We start from the raw sequence: 22849 nt of genomic DNA, 5'->3' as shown, positions 1-22849 counted from the left end.
GATAAAATGAAAATACAAGAGTGTATATGCTATCTTTTGTAATTAAAGAAAAAAATTGTGTTTGCTATGCATAAAATATTTCTGGAAGGATATATAAGAAACTTGTAACATTGGTTGTCTACAGGAGGGGAACGGAATGGGTGGGGGAATTTTCAGTTAATTAAACTTCTGAATTTTACATCTTTTTGGTTTTGAAATATAAAAATAAGTTATGGTTTTCCCTCAATATAATCTTCTACAATTAACATGAGACATTAGAAAATATTTAAAAAGTACACATACAACAATAGGAGAAAAACTGAAAGGTTTTCAAAAGAAATACGTTTTAGGTATGTAACTCGTTTTTTCCCCATGCATAATTCAAATGCAAGGGAAACATAGGAACAGAGTGGAAAAGGAGGCAGGTGACAGAAGGCAAGGCAGGTTGACAGGCGGGTGGTAGAGAAGGAGAGAACGGTGTGTGTCCCTTATCTCCCAGCCAACGATGTCAAACCTCCCCGGTTACCTGTGTGCTGGGCTCGGATCTGTCAATTCCACGTGTTATTAAAATGTCAGAAAAGGTGAAAAGGCTGAAGAAGGCAAAGGTGGTATGACAATTTTTTCAGTTCACTCTTATAATAAGAAGGAAACTTTACCTCAATTTTTTTCAATACATCTGCAGTATTAGTGAGTGAAGTGTCTTTGCCAGTATTGTTCACCTTTTTGGATTTGGGACCTGTTGAAGTAAAACCACTGTTAACACATTTTTACTAGTAAATAACAGCAATGGTATATTACATTTCTTTGCCTTCTAACATGCTGCCTAGCATAGTGGTATGCAATACCAGGCAATCACATAATTTGCAGACTGAATTGATTTTCTTAAAGAATAAACAACAAAAATCAGCACACCTCACCAATTTTCCATGATGATAAATAAATGATAATCAACCTAATAGGATATTTTCTAAGACTGAAACTAGATATCTTTTTACTAGTACTGAGAATCTGTACTGGCAATTAATGCCACTCAGGTTAAAACTGCTAAAATATTATCTCCAATAGAGTCACTACAGGACCAGTGAAAAGCTCTCACAAATATATCATCTGCACTGGCTTCCTGTTCACTGATCAGTGTATTTTACTGTAACTAGGGCCATTTTACCAAGTTTTGAAAATAAAAAACAAGTGCAGAATAAATATGCATTTGCCAATGGTTAAAGAGATGAGAAAGAGGTTATATTAAGTGCAACATAGCACTATATTTGGAATGAAGATTAAAATGGTTAATGTGAACATATATATCATATGAATTTGAAAATTTAAAGCAATATAAATAAAATGTGTTAATGCCTTTGGGACATTGTTTTAAGCCATACAAAAATATTGCATTTTAGACTGTTCTGAAACTGCAGGGACTAGGGAATTATTTCACACATAGGTCCTGCCAATCAGTTACCAAAGCATCATAATATACTACAAAATTGTCATTGTAATAAAAAAGTATTAAATTTCTTTCCCCAAACCATGCTAAATACCTAGAAATTACTTGGCAACAAGAAAATATGGCTCAGAAAGATGTAATTTTGTTAAAGATTAATATTTAACCTATAGAAGAAATTTTTAGATTGTGGTGGATGATCCATAATTAATGAATTATAATTTACTGCATCATTCCAAATTGCCCCTTGGGTAATCACCAAGCTCAGAATTCCCAAACATATATATTAGTGAGGTTTTGCTGGAACAAAAGTAATGGTTAGATTTAATAATGGGTAATTTTCTCGGTCCCCCTTGTGGGCAAAGTCTGTTTAATTTGAACTGTAGCACATAAATATATAGTATCATAAATGAACAAGATCTCAATATCTATATATATAAAAGGCTAATATGCAAAGTGTCCCCTTAGAAGTTCAACCGGGACACTGGGAGTTCAATCACTCACTAAGATGTGCACTGGCCACCAGGGGGCAGCGCAGAAGGAAGGTCCTGGCCAGCAGCCAGAAGGCCCCAATGGGCCCTGATCACAAGCCAAGCCTAGGGACCCTACCCGTGCATAAATTTCGTGCCCTGGGCCTCTAGCATATTATAATATTGATGCCAGATAAACATTAGCTAAAAATGTAATTTATTCACACCATTAAATCTTTTTCTTTAAGGTTCTTTTATCATTTTATTTAAATTTCATAACACATAAGTCTGCTAAATGGGTACTAGAGAACAGGGTCAGGTAAATAAACTTATTAAAATTACTAATTTCTTAACCAAGAAAGTAAACTATATGCTCAAGTCCACTCAGAATCTTTTCCTACTTATTATTCTCACTTTATATAATGCCTAATTCATATATGTATAAATGGGGGAGAAGTATCAAATTACCAAAATTTGTTAAAAGACTGTTTTAACCTCTAAATATTAATATGAGTTATTTTTCCATCTTTGGCGCCATATATGCTATTCTGGCAAATCAAATTCAATTCAAGGAGTAGTCATGGGGACATCTGATTTGTATCCAAGTCAGAGACAGGTTTGGGTAACCTGGGAACCTACTACTCATAATTGGCATCTGAAATGGGAAGCAGACTCGTGGGACTGAGCCCTTAACCTGTGGGGTCTGTGCTAACTCCAGTTCCTGTCAGAATTGAACTGAATTGTAAGACACCCAGTTGATGTTGCAGAGATTTGCTTGGTGTGAAAAAAAAAAACACAAAAAAACCTCCATACGTCTGGTGTCAGAAATAGTGTGATGGGCATTAGTATGAGAGTAAAGGAGAAAAAAACAGGAGTGTGTTTTCCTACAGACTGTTACCCAAAAAATATACCAAAAACTCTTAAAACTCAACAATAACTTGGCCTCAGCAAGTGAAGAGGCAGCTTCTCTCATCACTTCACCCATCAACATTTAGTCTCTATGATCTTCTTTAGGATCTGTCGAAATCGAAGAGTTAGGGCATCAGATTTTTTCTTCAGGAGGTTTCGACCTGTCTGTGCTCCTTTTAATCGAGCCTTCATGATGGTCTGCGCCGGTCGCGAGGGAAAGATTTCAATTAGGTCTTTGCCGGACATTCTGACGATGATTGTTCGCCTTCGGTTCCCGGTCAGGCAGTCGGTTCCACAGACCCACCCACAGCGTCTTCTTCCACCATGGTCAGCTGGTTGTGTCAATTGCTCCCTTCCCCCTCGCGTTGCTAGGAGACCGCAGGGATTTGCATTCTTCACTTCCGATTCCTGTTGGCACCCGGGTTTTTGCTTTTAATGTTGTTACTAATGTAAGCTCCATTAGGAGGATTGTTCCCACTTCGCTCACTATTTAACTGCTCTTAGCAGTGTCCAGCAAAAGTAGATACTGAACAATTATTTACTCAGTGGAATTATGAAAGCACAACACAATAGAAACTTTCACTTTGGTATTTTATGTACATAAAGTTCTATTCTACCAATCCCCAAATTTTACCAATTCCAAATGTTTCAACTAAAAAATGAAAAATCAGGCAATATAACCATTTACAAATTTTCAAATATGCAAATAAAATTGTCTACATAATTGAAAAGTCTTTCCTATCACATCAAATTCCATAATTTAAGAAAATAAAACAAAACAAAAAATCAACAAAACGAGCTTTAGCAAAATAATCAAAATGTCTATATATTTTAAGAAAAGGCATTCAGAACACTAAGTGTAGCTTCAGATTGACCATTCCACATTAGATAGAATTTAAGCAATAACCTTTTCCTACCTGGATTGTTATTTTAGTCAATGTACCTTTTTTGAATTTTTTCCTTGGCATCATCTCTCTTGGGAGTCTTCTCCAATCTGTATTTCCAAAAAAAGAAATACAAAAATTGCAGTTCCTTCTACAAATTAGTGGTACTGGACATAATTATTTCAAAAATACAACAGTTGCTCAAGCAATGAAAATAAAATTGCTTAATATCTGATTGTACAGATTTAGCCTGGGTATCAAAATGTCACAATAATGTATTTTCTCCCATAACGAAAAAGTGTTCATTAAAATAGCTTTGAAATAGTGCTATAAAATGCCTACAGTCTTTTAACAGCTATTTATAAATAATGATTTTAAAGACAGAAATTTTCATAACAAGCCAAGTGTAGAAGAATATTTTTCTCCATATTTTGGGAATGAATAGATATGAAAAGTTGCCGAAACCGGTTTGGCTCAGTGGATAGAGCGTCGGCCTGCGGACTGAAAGGTCCCAGGTTCGATTCCGGTCAAGGGCATGTACCTGGGTTGTGGGCACATCCCCCGTAGGAGATGTGTAGGAGGCAGCTGATCGATGTCTCTCTCATCGATGTTTCTAGCTCTCTATCTCTCTCCCTTCCTCTCTGTAAAAAATCAATAAAATATGTTTTTTTAGATATGAAAAGTTATTCATGATAAACTGTTGATTAAAAAGTTTTTAAAACAATATATAGAATCCCCTTTAAAAAAAAACCTAGCATAAGCGTGTTCTTGCTCTGTGTCTTTCCTGGCCCCTCCACTTCTTCACAGGCACGTTACCTTTACTCCTCTCCCTCCTAAGTTCCAGGGCCTTCTTGTGCCTCTAACTTGTGTTCTAGTAGCACTATCCAAGTCACCCTGACAGGTCACTTCATTTCAATGGCAACTTTTTTTTTAATGTATGTTATTGTTTTTTTACAGAGAGGAAGGTAGAGAGATAGAGTTAGAAACACTGATGAGAGAGAAACATCAATCAGCTATCTCCTGCACATCCCCTACTGGGGATGTGCCTGCAACCAAGGTACATGCCCTTGACCAGAATCGAACCTGGGACCCTTCAGTTTGTAGGCCGACGCTCTATCCACCGAGCCAAACCTGTTAGGGCAACTTTTTTTTTTTTTTAATCTGCAACATAAATGAGCTGGATGAGATCTCTCCAGCCCCTTGCACCTTGTCTATATCCAATGCAAATTTATGAATGTTGTGGGGAAAAAAAACCCTATTGAGTATGGTTCTTTCGAAAAGGAATCTTAACAACTAAAAACAGTCTATGTCTGCTTGAAAGAAAGGAAGATGCATGAGCTTAGCTTAAAAACCCTTAACACTAGATTTGTTCTTTCTTCAAAAGCTATCAAAAGCTTTCTTCAAAAGCAAATCACTCGGGAGCACAGAACTGAGTACTATTGGTACTACAGACTGAAACTGTGATTGTGGCAAATTAAAATGGAAAACCCAAATGGGTCGGCCAAATCCTAGTGTGTGTGTGTGTGTGTATATATATATTTTCGGAACTTCCACAAAATACTTCAACTCTTCCTTGTTACAGTATAAAAACCTTGTCATCTTAGTTTTTATAAGATATACATTAATAATTGTGGAAAAGAGACAGACTCTATTTTACTATGGTGAAATACAAAATTTGTCCTACGAAAATATGGTGTAGGAAAAATTGCCATTAATTATTATTTTAACATTCTCAGTTTTATAATTACCTGGTATCCACTCTTCTTTGTACACCTTCATATATCTTTTACTATATCTTTCAATATCTAGAAAAAAAATTAAAAAGCGTTCATTAGAAAAATCAAGAATAAACCTGGATTTAAGCCATTCCTTTAAAATAACTGAAAACTCCAGATATCTTTTACTTCACATTCAGGGAGGTTTTCCACATTTGTACATACTGTATCCCTGAACACATACTGAAGAGTTCAATGAGTGCTGCGTATTTAAGTAAGTGTCAAGAAGCAGCTGCGTATGAATGGCTGGAAGTGAGCAGAAACCTAAACTTTAATTATAGTTCTTAGAATCAGACAACCTGACTCATCTCTGAGGACAGTCACAAAAGCCAAAGACACTGTCAGGAAGCCACTTACATACAAGGGCAAGGAGGTCTACTCAGCATCTTCTATTTTCTTCTGCTGACACTGGTCTCCAGCTCCTAATCCAGTGATGGCGAACCTTTTGAGCTCGGCGTGTCAGCATTTTGAAAAACCCTAACTTAACTCCGGTGCCGTGTCACATATAGAAATTTTTTGATATTTGCAACCATAGTAAAACAAAGACATATTTTTGATATTTATTTTATATATTTAAATGCCATTTAGCAAAGAAAAATCAACCAAAAAAATGAGTTCGCGTGTCACCTCTGACACGTGTGTCATAGGTTCGCCATCACTGTCCTAATCTGTAAACCTTGTGTAACTGGGATGTATTAAGTGCCTCAGTGGGGATGGAGGGCTGTTTGCTCACTTCCAACACATTCAGTGAGGCTTCTCAATTAGCTACTTTTCACAACCCACTGGGGAGGAGAGTGAGGAAAAGGGTAGGAGTAGGCGAGGTTGGACTCGATGGGGCCATGAATGAGCAAGCTGAAAGCCTTCGTGCCAACTACTGAAAGCTCGGCAGGGATCTTCTGAGTTTGCCAGAAATGGATGAGTCACAGCTGTGTCTCTTGCTTCTGCTCTGTCCACTTTGCCACAAAATCAAGGCCCAAAGATGTAACATGTTTTTCTATGTTAAGAAAATGCTTCCAAATAATACTAAGACCATGGTGTTAGACAAAGATGACTAAAATAACTAAGGCAGATCAGAGACCAAGAGACCAGGCTTTTCTAGGTATTTAACTGTTTGACACCAATCTTGCTCTCAAGTTTTACACCTATAAAGAGAAGCCGGCACAAATGAGAGATTTCCGGCATTTACATTTTATAATTTCTACAAAACAGATTCCATATTCTGAAAAAAAATTTAACCCACAGTATACTAAGAAAAACAGTTATTACCTGCTTTCAATGAACCATTTTTTATATTTTTAAATTACTTTCAAATAATTTACAGGAGAATAAGAGGAAGTACTGGGTCCCAAATAAAAAGAGGCCAGTATTTTGAATACCATCTCACTACAGATATAATACATGGACAAAAAGCACATGATAAGATATTGAACATCATTTGTCATTAGGGAAATTCAAATCAATACCACAATTAGATACCATTTTAACCAAAAAGACAATTAACAAGTGCTGGCAAGGATGTAGAGAAACTGAAAATCTCATACATTGTTGGTGATGGGAAAATGTGCAAAATTTTGCAAAAACAGTTTGGAAGTTCCTCAAAATGTTACATATAGAGTTAACATATGACTCAAGATACATACCCAATAGAAATGACTTATGTCCACATATCCAATAGGAATGTATACATGAATGTTCATAGCAGCATTACTCATAGCAGCCCCAAAGTAGAGCTGACCCCATTATCTGCCAACTGATGTAGGGTAAACAAAATGTGGTATATACATAAAATAGAATATTACTCAGCCACAAAAAAAATGAAGCATTGATACATTCTATACCATGGACAAACCCTAAAAACATGCTAAGTGAAAAAAGCCAGTCACAAAAGGAAACATATCGTTTCATTTATATGAAATATCTAGAACAGACAAGTCACTAGAGACCAAGCAGATTAGTGGATGCCATGGGTTGGATGGAGAATGATTATAGGGTTTATTTTCTGAGTGATAAAAAGCTTATAAAAATTAGAATGTAGTATGGTTGCACAATTCTGTGACTACACTAAAAGCCACTGAACTGTATACTTTAAAAAGTGAATTTTATCTCAATAAAGCTGTTATTTAAAAAGAATAAAAATTATCAGAAATTTTAATAAGAAATTAAGTAAACTCAAATCTATATTTCATTATTTTTCGGTTTTGAAGGTATATTTACCTAAAATGGCAATGTTCTTTGAGTGCAGCTAACTGTGCATCAGTTGTCTATTCTGTGTTTGTCATGCACAAACCCTGAATACATGTGTTTCATAAATACTATCCTGATTCCAGATTTGAAATGCATCTTTAGTAAGTACTAATTTATTACTTCTGATTCTTCTTACACTTGCACTATCTAAATGATTCAAATTACAAATGCATGTCTAATAAGGTTCTAGCTTATCATTACTTGCAATTCTTCTTATACTTGCACCATCAAAATACAGTACTTTAAAAACTTTGATGGCTCACATTTTTGTTGAAGAGAGGATGAGCCAGCTATCTTCTTTGGTCTATAATTAAAAAAACATTTTCATTATTAAATTTATAATCACCAATTAGCATAAACTACTAAATCGTTTAATTTCTACATAATCTATTTATTTTCAATCATCTTTGTCTTTGCCTTCAGCATTTGTCCAGTTATAAACTACATCAAATAAATTTGATATATTAGTATCATAAAAAATATATATATGGTCACATGTCATTTTAGCAAACAGGATGTTCCAAATTCTTTTCACAAAAAATATGCAAAGATTAACTACAAGAGAATACCATTTTTCTTTTTAATCCTTAAAAATGTTGTTTATTCATTGATTCTTGTTTGAGAAAATTCACTTAGGATATTATCAAATGAAGACAGTCTGAAGTTTTGTTTATATAATCAATTTCATAATTAGTAACCAGAGAGCTGCTATTTCTATCTCTTTGCATTCATCTTCTGATTTGTCTAGTAATTGGGAGACACCTTCCTGTCAATTTTCTTCTCTTTGCCATTATGAGCAGAAAAAATTTAAATTCTCAGTTGTATTCTATAAAAGCAAAAACAAAACAGAACTACAAAGACAAGAGTCTCTCCATACTTCTTTTATATCTTCTTAAAAATTAATGTAATACTTTAGGCAACACAATAGGAAAACTAAAGGGTGATGTAATAGTGATTGATGATTTATTCCAATATTGCATAATCCTTCTATGTAATTTTATCATTCTTCTATTTTTTTAAATATTTTAGTCTTTTTTTTCCCCAGCATAGTGCGGAGTAATGAATGAATGATGAAATAATATCTACAATGATGAAACACCAAAATGTTTCAAGGCAGGACAAATAAGATCACTAAGATTCCCAAATGTATTTTAGATTAATAAAAATGTCAAATAAACTGATATGGTAATGCTAATAAGAAATGAGGTGTTTTTCAACTTAACTATCCATTAACAGATAAATGGCTAAAGACAATGTGGCGTATATACAATTCAGCCAAAAGAAAGAAGGAATGGATGAACAGACCTTGAGGACACTGTGCCAAGTGAGATAAGTCAGACAGAAAAAGACCAATACTGTATGGTATCACTTATGCGTGAAATTTAAAGAAGCCAAACTCTTAAAAACAGAGAATAAATAATAGTCAACAGGGGCTGTAATGTGCCTTACAAAGAAAATGCATGCATTAAATGTCTTCCTTCAGGCATGAGTTATAGTGTTGTTGGTTGTAAATGCAATATTAATAAATTAATAGTATTGATTATATTATTAATGAATCAATAAATGTTTTAAATAACATTTTTAAAAAGGTGTTTTTTGAAAAATTTTAAAGTAAACGGTCTTGTCCTTTTGAAGATCTCTATGAAAAAAATAAAAGTTACGAATACCAATCATTACATATAGTAAGAACTGCTCAAAAAGAAACTCAAAAATTAAAATAGGGTTACATGGATCCTAATGGTATATATATCAAGAGTTAATAAAACAAATTCCATTTATTCAGTACAAGACATTATGGCCAAATCACAGGTAAATTCATAATTTCCACTGGGCTTTAAGTTCTGAAATGGCTTACAGAACCATCTCCTCTGTCACTCCTATTTCTACAAAAAAATCCCATGGCTCAGGAACCTGAGCTGAGAACCACTGGACCAGATGATCTCTGCCGGGAGCCGGTCCATCCTTGCTGTTTCAAGGGACCTGGCATATATGGCATACTGTTCTTAATATATTTGCTCACCTTCTTGGCACTATGTGTTTTAACCAAGGTCACCTCTCCGAGAAAGGTTGTTTCCCCAGGTAGAGATTTTCAAGATCCTGGACAGAACCTGGCTACAGAACTTGGTTGGAGAACCTAGACAGAACCTGGCTGAAGAACCTGGCTACAGAACCTGGCGACTGAACCTGGCTGGAGAACCTAGCAAGAGAACATGGACACAGAACTTGGCTGGAGATTGTGGCTAGAGATCCTGGCAAGGCTGCTGATCAACTGAATGCTGTTTCCATGTCATTCCTTCTTCGCCGACTCCGTCCACACCTTTGGGGACCCCTGGACCTGCTGGGGCTGGACCCCAGCAGATCTCTATGTACCTTTGCAGCTAAAATTCAATAAAATTCATTGGTGTTTTTCCTTTATTATAAAAATAATAAACTTCATTGTAAAGAAAATACCAATCACTTCTAAAATTCTACCTGAAAACATAAACAAACCTTGAAGACATCACAACGTTAAATGTTTATTCTGTGCCCCAGTTCTTTGTGACAAATCTCAGTGCCCCAAGCTGCCAGCGACTTGATTATCAGGAATTCTTGTGCTATCCTGCCCTATTTGTTTGTTCTAGTCCCTAGTAATTTAGTTTTTTTACATTAGTCCATAAGTATCTCTTTCCTAAAGCACATAGGTGGCAAGTGATGGCAGAAGGCTGGTAAAGGTGCAGTGATGTAACATTATCTAGAATGTATCTCCCTCTCACAGTTTACTTCCATTCAGTCTGGCCAATTCTTTTTCATTCATGGTGTGTATAGTATATAAACGCGCATGTGTGTGTGTGTGTACATACATATATATATATAATACCATATTAACCTATATAAACATATGTATGCTTATATTTTAAAAACCATTATTTTCCATCATAATTTTTAAAAAAACAGATTACATCAGGAAAGAGAGTTAAATATGAAGATTTCAAGGAGAACGTACTTTATTAGTTTAGAAAATCCTATACAAATTTTCTCCTGAATAAAAATAACAGAAGCAAAAGATTCCTATATTTTTAGATATTTTATTCTGCAGTTATCAAAGATAAAGAGTCTCTTAAAAAAAAAAGAAAAAAGATAAAGAGCATCTTTATCCAAGTACAAACCAACCACTCCCAGAAACCAGCAACGAAATTATGTTCTTATGTGCCTGTCTAAAAGACTTGCATGAATACTTTAATGACATGACACACTTTGAAATTAGACATGTGCTTTAATGCCAAGCACATTTAGTTAAATAAATTTGTTTTGCAGTCTAGAGAAAAGACTAATTTTAAAAATATATATATTTTTATTGATTTCAGAGAGGAAGAGATAGAAACATCAATGATAGGAGAGAATCATTGATTGGTTGCCTCCTGCACATCCCCTACTGGGGATCAGGCCTGCAACCTGGGCATGCGCCCTGACCAGGGATCAAACCCTGACCTACTGGTCCATAGGTCTAGGCTCAACAACTTAGCCATGCTGGCTGAGCAAAAAAGACTAATTTTTGAAAAGATTAAAGTATACCATACAGTGTTATTTTTCTAATAAGAATGAATATTTATTAGTTCAGTTAGTGTTACTTTTTAAAATCTTTAATGTGAGAGCTTTAATTTCATTTTTAATTCAAAGAAATAAAAGTATGCAACATAATCATGAAAGTTAAAAAGTTCAGTATGTTGAAGTAAAAAAATTCAGTATTTTTTAAGTAAAATTATCTTTCTTATCAAACCATTATGTAACTTCAAGCAGTTATAGTTTGAAAAATTCTATGAACCTGTCTAAAAGGCTTCTTATAATTACAAGCACATATAATATTACTTGACAAGACTTCCTTTTGACTCTTAGCCAAGTCTAGCTTCCAGAGAGAGGGAAAATGGAATGCATTTTTATTACTAATGGAATGAGATGATACTATATGAATTTCTCATGTTTTAATGATGTTGTTTTGAAAACTCAAGAATGATATCGATCTCTCTAATTTCACCATTCAAGGGCAGAAACTGAAAATCAATATAGATCTACTTTGCTAAATAACCACTCGGAAATGGGTTCCCTGCTTCTAAAAGCACTCCCCACTTCCTGTCTGAGACTGTCAAATGTTCTCCAACTCAATCTTCTCTCTGACCTTAGCATAACCAATGAATATGTGTTTTGTATTCTATTATATCTGATGTATAAATAATAAGCCAAAATACAGTTAAGGAGTTTAAAAATTTTAAGCAAAATATGAAATAATCTGAGGCCTGCATACAGACTTATGTATAAGGATAGTAATCATGGCATTATATATGAGAAAAAAAAATTAAAAACAACCTTAAATCTAACAGTAGGAAATTAGTTACAATTAATGTTATATCCACAATGAAATACCATGTAGTCATTAAAAATCATATTTTCTAAGAATACTAAGGATAAGCAAAAATGCTAATAATATGCTACTGAGTAAAACAGGGAGATACAAAGTAACATGAATCCAATTTTATAAAAAGAATACACATGCAGCCCTAGCTGGTTTGTTCAGAATTTAGAGCGTTGGCCTCGGACTGAACGGTCTAGTGTTTGAGTCCAGTCAAAGGCATGTACCCCTGGGTTGCAGGCTGGATCCCCCGCCCTAGTCCGGGAGTGTGCGGGAAGCAACCAATCTACATCTCTCTCTCACACTGATGTTTCTCTCTCTGTCTCTCCCCTTCCCTTCCACACTCTCTAAAAATCACACAATGGGTGAGGATTAACAACAACAACAAAGAATACACATACAGAAGAAAATTTCTGGACTGTACTAGAAAATATTTTAATCTAGACATAAGCATTATAGATGAGTTTCACTTTTTAAGTATGTTTTGTTTTTCATAATTTTTACTGAATACATAAAACTATTGTGAAAGGTAATTCCACAAATAAAGTATCAAAATTTTTAATATATATTTTCTGTTAAATCAACATAAATACACTTTTTCAAGGTAGGATCATTCCTGACTAAATCGAATCAGTCAGAACTGAATGATCATATATCTTGTGCCAAAGCATTGTTTCACCTGTACGTACTGAGCCACAAATCGGAGTCCCATACGCACCTTGCTTTTCTTCAGGTGTTTCTATAAAGTAAGGCATTCTTTTCACAGTTTCTCTCAACTCCTGTTTTAAGGCCAGCATATAATCTTCACCCTCTCCTGTTTTCAGTGGCACTGGTTTATAATCTGTATCCTGTTTAAGTTAAGAGACAATGATTTTTTTAAATAAATATTTTAATATCCCTTTTGCCTACATTCTGGAAAATGTCAGTTTTATTGAAAAACTCCATTTTGTAGGCAATAAGCTTTACAATCAACTTAAAAGATGTTGAGTTTTTGTAATCTATTTAACCTTTTAGCCCATTTGCTCTTATTTTAGAGCAGTGGTTCCCAAACTTATTTGGCCTACCTCCCCCTTTCCAGAAAAAATATTACTCAGCTCCCCCTGGAAATTAATTTTTTTTTAAATTGTAATAACAATTAAACAGAAAGATATATGCCCCCAAATGCACCTGTGGCCATCACCGCCCCCGTGGATTGCTGCAGCGCCCACTTTGGGAATCACTGTTTTAGAGGTAGGAAAGATGGTTAATTTTTCTACTGGCCCTAATTTCCTGATGACAAAATAATCATTTTTCTATACAGTTTGTTTACTGCGATTTCATATTTTAAAGATCAAGGCACCCAAATGAGAGTAACTGCTATCATTTTCTATTAACCTCAACAGTGGTGGTAGTATCGGTTGGAGCAGTAGCATAAAAAAAGTAATAGTAGCAGCTATCATTTAGCAAGTGGTTACTAGGACTAGGATGTACTCAATATTCAACATCTGTGATCTCATTTATTTATTTATTTTTTAAATATATTTTATTGATTTTTTACAGAGAGGAAGGGAGAGAGATAGAGAGTCAGAAACATCGATGAGAGAGAAACATCGATCAGCCGCCTCCTGCACATCCCCAAATGGGGATGTGCCCGCAACCCAGGTACATGCCCTTGACCGGAATCGAACCTGGGACCCCTCAGTCCGCAGGCCGACGCTCCATCCACTGAGCCAAACCGGTTTCGGCTGTGATCTCATTTAAAGTATCATCAATATTTCCCATTTTACAGTGAAGGAATTGAAGAAGTGAACAATCTGTAAGCCCACAGAACATGTAAAGCAGGAGTTTGAAATTACATCTTCAGTTTTTAAAAGTTACATGCACACACACATATTCATAAAAAAGTAGATCCTCAGGGCATACAGTAAAGACATTTCTGGTTTCAGAGGCTAAGTGTAGGATACATTTTCAAAATTTTACTCCAAATTTATCCATTAATTCTACAACTATTTATTGAGTGACTACTATAAGCCAGACATGGTTAGACAAAAGGATATACCATGATGACTAGTCAAAGTTCTTGCCCTCAGGAAGCTTATATTCTAGGGGAGAATAACACAATAAAATAAGTAAACAAATGAGTTAATATGTAATTTTGGGTAGTGATAAGTGCTATGAAAAAAATGAAGCTGGGTAGAGGAAAAGGTGACGGCAGTCCATGGAGGTTGGAGGTGGCTGTTCTACACAGGATAAGCATGCATGACCCCTTGGGGAAATCCCGTTTGAGCAGAGAGCTAGATAAAATTAGGAAGCCATCTATGCAAAGACTTTGGGAACAGATGGCTCCAGCCAGAGAAACCAGCAGAGGAAAATGCCTGAGGAACAAAGAGGCCAGGGAGAGAGAACAGTGAGGTAGGAAAAGGGTCAGAGAGACATCGAAAAGGCCAGATCAGACAGCCTCCTAGCCTGTAGTAAGGAACGCCAGTTTTATTCCATGTATAAAACAACAGTGTATACTAATAGCTCTAGTGTTTAGAAGTAATCCCACACATGGACAAGAGCCTTGTTTTAAAAGAAATAAACAAAAAGTGGCATTATACCTATATCTGAGATATTTATCTTTGTTTTTTTGGTTGTAGTGAATATTGGAAAGGCAAAAAACATCAAGAGCAAAAAGTAGAGACTCCTTATGTGAGATGTCCAGCTCCCCAGATAAACATGCCCAGGTCCTCTACTACCATACATCTTTCAACAAGAACTTTTCCTTTTGGAATAGGAAAAAGATTCCTGGAAGGTGTATCTGGTTATTTATGATTTTTTTCATTGTTTTATACTGCAACACATGCACATCTGGAAATGTAAGCTTACTTTTTAGACTAACTATAAAGTGAAAGCATTAGACATAATGCCAATTAAGCCTGCAGCATACTCATTAGATTTAAAAGCAACACTACATGTAATAGAAGCACTTACCGTTTGAGAAACAGTAACAAAATTTAAATTTGCTTTAACAAAATAGGGAGATAAGCAAAAGAAAAAGTTCAGTGGGGAAAAAAAGGCCAAATGGTAAAGTAGGGAGCAAAATTAAATTCTATAGATGCAAGGTGAAAAGAAAATCATTAAGTCAAAGTCTGGCAGAATGAGAACTGAGGACCACAGTAAAACCTTTGCTTTTAAAAAATATTATTTAATAATATAACATATCAATAACAGCAATCTAAGATAAATGAATTTTAAAAAATATTTCTTCGTTCACACAGGACTGAATATATTCATGGAAATGTATGTATATAATTTTGTTTTCTGTATTTTGAGAAAGCAATCTGAAAACTAGAAAAGGTTCAGGGAAGAACAGTAGAAATATTTAAATCAAAAGTAAGTGAAACATGTTCCTGCTTTCTTACACTTAAGGATGTCATAATGATATCGTATATAGAATTTTAATTTTCTCTGAAACATGAAAAAGCACACTGTGAGAGTTCATTGTTAATGTACTTACAGGAAATAGTGGGGGTGGTTTCAATACTACATCAGGTAACCTTTCACCTCTGCTAAATCCAACTGCCTCAATATTGAAGGTATAAGCAGCACGTCCTCTTCCTTTATTCCCAGCCATTGGAACTAGTTATACCAGAAATGTGGGAAAATTCTGAAAATTAAGGAGTAAGATTTACTGGATCATATGAAAAATAAAACCAACCATTTTAAAGCAAAATACACTCCATCCCTTAAGTAGCATGGCCAATTTAAACACTTTTGGAAGGCAAAATGTTTAAAGAAATAAGCATGTGATCAACGGATTCCTGAACTCCTCACATCTATCTAGTCATGTTTGACGATGGCCTCAACTACCTCGCCCAGGCCCTGGGTGGAGACTGATGCTGGGTCTCCTTCAAGAGGCTGCCCCACCCACTGCACAGCCAGTTGATGCAATTTTCTCCACCCCTCTGTGGTTTGGCAACAAGATCTCTTATCTATGTAAAAGTATGGACAAGGTAAGGTCAGGCTGATGAAGAGAGGACACTGCTTTTTCATTCAACTTGAAGACTATTAGTCATACATACTTTAAATTTGTAAATGGCCCTGGCCTGTTTGGCTCAGTGGACCCATAGGCCCTCAGAAAGAAGGGTTGTGGGTTGGATTCCTGGTCAAGGGCATAATATTATGGTTGAAAACTCAATCCCCAGCCCTGATTAGGGCGTATGCAGGAGGCAACCAATTGCTGCACCTCTCTCGCATCAATGTTATTCTCTCTCTCTCTCTCTCTCTCTCTCTCTCTCTCTCTCTCTCTCAAAATCAATGGAAAAATATCCTCATGTGAGGATTAACAACAACAAAAACTTGTAAATGATTATTTCTTTAATCCTAGAATTTGAATGTTAGAAAAGATCCTTGATATCAAGTTCAGTGTCCTCCCTTTAGAAATGGGAATGGGCTCAATAAGACTCTCAAGAGGTCCGTCCAAGCAAAAAACATAAGTTCAGAGAAAACCACCTGAAATTGACATTGTTAAAGGTAGGATAAAACTGTACTCTCTTCAACTATGGGGACAGTAGAGATATCACAGTACTCAATGTCCTATACGGAATGTCTGAATTGTCTAAAACATGATTACATTATAATGTGACAACTGAGCTGGCACCGCTTTAACAGATTCCTACCCTAAGGATCTTTCACCACAGCTCTGCATTTTACTGTAGTGAAGATTATAATACACACTGTAAATATATTTTTTAACCTCACCCAAGGATATGTTTGTTTTTTTATTGATTTTAGAGAGAGGGAAAATGAGAGAAACATGGATATTAGAGAGAAACATGGACAGGTAGCCTCCCAGGTGGGGATAGAATCGGCATCCTGGGTATGTGCCCCACCCAGGAATCGAACCCTCCACCTTTCAGTGTTGAGAGACCATGCTCCAACCGAGACACACAGGCCAGGCCTAATACACACTTTTAAAATCACTTTTCCCATTGATAAGGTTATCATTCAAGCCTGTAAGCTCAAAAAGCAATATGCCCTCCCATACCAAATTAAGAGTTCCCTCCCGCTTTTCTCTTGTCATTTATTTATTTTAAAACCCGGCATCATTGTACATACAATGCTTCTCCAACTTGAAGGCACATATGAATTACCTGGATACCTTGTTATATTGCAGATTCTGATTCAGTTGGCCTTGGGCGGGCTTAAGAATCTGCATTTCCAATAAGCTCTCTTGAGATGCTAGTTTACAGACCACACTTTGAGAGCAGCAAGGCTGTACCTTGTCCCATATTTTGGATTTGAATGGTTGTATACATGAGATGTGGTTTAACACATTTCTCTATTCCCTGTATCTTCTATAAGCAGGTGGACTAGAGACTTACTTAAATTTGAGTTTGCTTTTTTACAAGGATACTTAAGAGATGCTTGTTTCCTACTGCATCATATCAGGATGCACATGCAGTGTCTGTCCTGGTGATGTTCTGGTCAGTGGGTTCAGGTGCTGTCAATCTGTTTCATGTGGTATAAAGTTCCCCCTAGTTTTGACCTGATGATTTTAGCTGTCATTGATGATCCATTATTCCATTATGGATTGCAATATGGTAATATACACGTTTTGTCATTCTTTCTGTATTTATTAACTAAAGTTCTACCAGGAATCAATTCCTCACATCCACTATTTAGTTACTATGAAACACAATTCAAATAGGAAAGGTGCTTATTTTAACAACCAAGCTCATTTCAGCTGTCCACACTAAGAGAAGAAAAATATCCAAATGGCCTTGTTTCAATAGCTGAGTCATTAAAGCATATGCTGAGCTTACTGAAGGAAAGTCTCCTAAGTATGAAAACTGCTAAGCAGAAGGGCTCACACCTTTACTCTAAAACAAATTGTGGGAGCCCAGTAGATATGGCTGAGACCCCTAGGTAGAATTCCAATCCAGGATTTGCCACAAGAACAATTGTAGGCAATGTCTTCCAAACTTGCCTGATCATGAGAACTACCCGAAAGACTTCCCAAGTGATCCTCAAGACCTCAAACCTACTACACCAGAATCTTTGGAGGTGGGCCTTGGGAAGTAGTTGGAAAACTCACCCTAAAAAGGGAATCTGCCCTGACCAGTTGGCTCAGTGGATAGAGCATCGGCCTGCAGACTGAAGGGTTCCCGGTTCGATTCCAGTCAAGGGCATGTACCTTGGTTGCAGGCACATCCCCAGTAGGGGGTGTGCAGGAGGCAGCTGATCGATGTTTCTCATCGATGTTTCTGGCTCTCTATCCCTCTCCCTTTCTCTCTGTGAAAAATCAATAAAATATATTTTTAAAAAAGGGAATCTATTAGCTACCACTGTTTGATGGGATATCCCTTGAGAAATATCAAACTCTGCTGCCTCTAAACTTGTTTTTATCAAGCAACCTTAAGTGCTATCTTTAGTGAATGTACTTGCCCTTGTCAGAGAAAAATCAGTCCTTGTTCTTGAGACATCCTTAATAATTACATAGCATTCTGGCCTATAAATCCATCTCTTTTTAGTTTGGTTATCATGAGTCAGTCAGTTCTCCTATACCTGGAGAAACGGCTAAATTCATTTTTTCTTCTCTTGCAGAGCTGAGAGACAGTCCCCTTGGCTCTGGCAACTAACTCATGGGAAAAAATAGCTTACAAGTAATGCCTAAGCAACACTCTTTAAAGTCCTTTAAGTTGACTTAACAATTGCTTTGTTTCTTTTCCAACTCTTTCTCAAACAAAAGGACTTTTAAACCAGCTTTCCCCATTTTCTCATTATCCAAGTCTTCCTTTACTTCATTTGGCCAATTTCATTGAGTCATTCACTCAACCACCATTGAGCATCCCAGGCGCAGGGGCAGGAGCCAGACAGCACTGAACAAAACCGGTTGTGGCCTCAAGTCTTACATTTCAGTGGAGGAAAGAACACAAAGAAGTACATAAATACGTAACATAATATTATCTGTTCTTTATGTGCCCCCTCCAAAAGGATGTTGAAGTCCTAACTGCTGATAACTTGAATGTGACTTTCCTTATCTTAATATATAAAGAGGTAATGTGCAAAATAGGCCGGGACACCATAACAGGATGACCAGGCAGGAGGTGGTTGCACACGCAGGTGAGGCCCAGAGTGGAGACAGAGGAGCCTGCCCCAGCCAGTGCAGCAGCTCCGGCAGCCCGGAGTGGACACAGGCAGAGGGGTCGGGGGCGGGAGGGCCTGGGGCTGGCCGAGCCACTGTGCCAGCTTGGGCAGCCCCGGAGTGGACACAGGCAGGGGGGACCTGGGGCGGAAGTCAGGCGTGGTCCTGGCCGCCCATAGCACCAGTCAGGCGTGGGTCCCGGCCACCTGTGGTGGCGGCCTGGCCTGACTTTTGCTGCAGCCCACGGGGTGCCTCCTCGCAGGATTTCAGTCATGTACTAGATTTCAATCTAGTCCTATATAATAATCCTATATCATAAAAGGCAAATGCGCAAATTGACCAAACGGCGGAACTGGTCACTATGATGCACACTGACCACCAGGGGGCAGCTCCTGTGTTGAGCGTCTGCCCCCTGGTGGTCAGTGTGCTCCTACAGGGGGAGCGCCACTCAGCCAGAAGCCAGGCTCATGGCTGGCAAGCACAGCTGCAGTGGTGGGAGCCTCTCTCACCTCTGTGGCAGCGCTAAGGATGTCCAACTGGGAGAGGGCGCAGGCTGGGCTGAGGCACCGCCTCCCGCCCCCTCCCCAGCTCCAGTGCACAAATTTCGTGCACTGGGCCTCTAGTTTGGAAATAAAATCTTTGCAGGTGTAATCAAATTAAGGTGAGATCATACTGAACTAGTGTGGGTCCTCTTCCAATTACTGGCATCCTTATAAGAGGGAAATCTGGACACACAAAAAGATACACATAGGAAAAACACCATGTAAAGGTAGAGACAGAGATAGGCAGTACTGCAGCTGCAAGCCAGCAAACACCAGAAGCTAGGAGAGAGGTACAGAACAGACACTCCTTCCCTCAAGCCTCCAAAAGGAACAAACCCTGCCAACACTTTGATTTCAGACTTCTGGCCTCCAGAACCATGAGAGAATAAATTTCTGTTCTTTTAAGCCATCCAATTTGTGGTAATGTGTTGTGGCAGCCCTTGAAAGTCAGTACAACTCTGAAAAATAAAAATCATGGTAAAGGGATACAGAATAACAAAGGAGTGTGGTAGTGGCTTTTTCATCATACAAGGAAGGTCTTTCTGTGGAGGATAAATCTGAACGGTGTGCTGGAGAAGGCCCATGAGCCAGCTGGAGGGAAGGGGTAGAGATAATTAGAGAGAGAAGTAACAGCAAGTACAGGGGAGGGGAAGCCACAAGCTGGGAGTGTGTGTGGCACAAGAAGCCCATCCCCCTGGCCACTGTGTGGCTCAGAACATCATCCTGAACACCAAAAGCTGGTGGGGATGGCGGTTCAATTCCCAGTCAGGGCACATACCTAGGTTGCAAGTTTGATCCCGGTCAGGGTGCGTGTGGGGGGCAATAGATTTGTTTCTCTCTCACATCAATACTTCTCTCTCCCTCCTCTCCCTTCCTCTCTCTAAAATCAATGGGGGCTGGGGGGGAAGAACAAGCCCATGTAGTTGGTGAGTAGCAAGAAGAGGTTGGTCCAATCTTGTGGAGCCCTGTGAGAGCTGTAGTAAGGGGTTTGGTTTTTATCTTAACTTGTGACGGAACTACACTCACGAAAATGCTGAAATGGAAAGGTCCTAATGGTCCCCAATGGCAAAATCCACTAACCTTTTGTCTTTGTTCACGCTCTTGGACTTCCAAAGCACACAGCTCATTACTGCCTCCTCTCTATGGAAATTCTCATTCGTGGGCTCTAATAAAACTCCAGGTTCTTCTACCCCACTGATCATTTTATTGGTCTATTTCTCTTCTTAAACCCCCTAAAAATAAATTTCCTTAAGGTTTAATCTTTGGTCTTCTGCTTTTCTTTTTGTTTTTGGTCTTCAGAAAATTCTCCCATTCTTGGGATTTGAGGACCTTGCCCACATCATTACCTCCAGCACTAATAACCTTTGTCCTCAGTTTCAGCCCATGCACTTACAACTCAAAGAATATTTGGATAACACCTTAAACTTAATCTCAGAGATAATCTTCCCTCTACACAAGCTAACTTGTCTTTCATGTATAAGATCCCTGTTTTTATCCATTGTATATTATTTCCCCAGTCACCAATATTTGAAGATTTCGAGTGAGTCAGTATCAATTTCTCATTCTGTTCCACCCCTCCTATCAAATCATACATCTAATTCTTCCTTCAAAATGTCTCTCCCTTTTCATTTCTTCTACCATAATCCAGCTGTCCTTCCCCACCTCTTTTAACTGCAAATTTTGTGGTATCCTGTGTTCTTCCTGTTTAATTTATTCTTCCATATTATTCAATAGTTTTTATTCATATATATAAAGCCTAGTTCTGATTATGCTCCTCTCTTCTTCTTCCCTCTTGGCTAGAGAATTAAATCCAAACTACCTATCTAAGTATTCAAAATCCTTTTAAGATGGTTGCACCTACCCTGCTGACTCAGTCTTCTGTAATCATGTCTTAATTACCATTCTCTCCACTGCAACTTCCTCCCTCTTCCTCCCTGACTGGCTGCATCTGTTTTCACCTTAAGATCCAGTTTCAGCCGAAACCGGTTTGGCTCAGTGGATAGAGCCTCGGCTTGCGGACTGAGAGGTCCCAGGTTCGATTCCGGTCAAGGGCATGTACCTGGGTTGCAGGCACGTCCCCAGTAGGAGATGTGCAGGAGGCAGCTGATTGATGTTTCTCTCTCATCGATGTTTCTAACTCTCTATCTCTCTCCCTTCCTCTCTGTAAAAAATCAATAAGATATATTAAATAAAAAAGATCTAGTTTCAGTCCCTCAACATCCACAAGAGTCATTTCATCCCACCTTGCTCTTGGAAAGATCCTCCTGCATTTTTATTTTTTATTTTTTTGCGGGGGGAGAAAAAAGGGAAGCCCAGTCAGATGGGGTGCCGTGGGGGTCCCTGCCTTGCGGTGCCAGGTACCAGGCCCCGCTCACCGTTGCTGCAGGTGTGATTGGCGAGCACGAGGCCCCCAGCTGAGTTAGACCTGCCTTACAGCTCAGGCAGTTCTCGTGGCACCTGACTAGGAATTGAACCAGGACCTCCTGGTTCAGAGGTCGATGCTCTATCCACTGAACAACACCAGCCAGGGCTGCAATATATATATTTTTTCCTGCCCTGCCACCCCCTCCTCCCCCCATGCTTGTCTCCAAGACCTGAAACTGAGAGCCACCATCAGGCGGTCAGTGTAGTGGCAGTGGGGCTGCTGTAGCACTGGAATGGAACCCGTTAGCCACAGCACGGCCAACAGGTCACGAACAGTGCTTCCTCCTGCATTTTTAAAATTTGAGGTGATACATATTGGTACACAACTTAATTCTGGAAGAAATATAGACATGCCCCTTTTGGGAAATGGGCCTTTTCCAAAGGGAAGGAGTTTCACTTATGTTTTTTGTTTGTTTCTTCAACTGTATTAACAGGAGAGAATTTACCCCCCACCCCCCCCACACACACACACACACACTGCCTTGCAGTGCATATTTTCGTGGAGAATACATGTATATAAATGTCTACTGTACAATGTAGGGAATGATGATAAAGGCATCTCCCAGTCTCAGTGATGTCACTGTCCCTCAATATTTGTGGCTGGCAGGGCTACACCCAGTTATTATCCACTTCTTCTGTCCTCACTAAGTGTGGCTGCCTGCACTTTCCTTAGTTGAACCTTTCTACCA

At 38.0% G+C, this 22849-nt stretch overlaps 1 protein-coding gene across 2 annotated transcripts in view; it reads right to left on the bottom strand.

Moving 5' to 3' along the window:
• The window catches only part of POLR3G (polymerase (RNA) III (DNA directed) polypeptide G (32kD)), a 45069-nt gene that overhangs the window by 20690 nt on the left and 1530 nt on the right, over positions 1-22849 (bottom strand). Inside the window, exons 1-6 of one of the 2 annotated variants that reach the window (XM_015571638.1) lie at positions 20817-21671; positions 15565-15714; positions 12805-12934; positions 5432-5488; positions 3743-3793; positions 636-715 (exon numbers count right to left, since the gene is read on the bottom strand). In XM_015571638.1, coding sequence (XP_015427124.1) covers positions 636-715; positions 3743-3793; positions 5432-5488; positions 12805-12934; positions 15565-15681 — 435 coding nt within the window. In that variant the 5' untranslated portion in view covers positions 15682-15714; positions 20817-21671. Of the gene's footprint in view, positions 1-635; positions 716-3742; positions 3794-5431; positions 5489-12804; positions 12935-15564; positions 15715-20816; positions 21672-22849 lie in introns of those variants that run through there. The other variant, XM_006775527.2, reaches the window with a different exon arrangement.

This window comes from Myotis davidii, unplaced genomic scaffold (genome assembly GCF_000327345.1).
Source record: "Myotis davidii unplaced genomic scaffold, ASM32734v1 scaffold44, whole genome shotgun sequence".
Taxonomy (NCBI): Eukaryota; Metazoa; Chordata; class Mammalia; order Chiroptera; family Vespertilionidae; genus Myotis; species Myotis davidii.
This window is presented reverse-complemented; position numbering and strand designations above follow the sequence as displayed.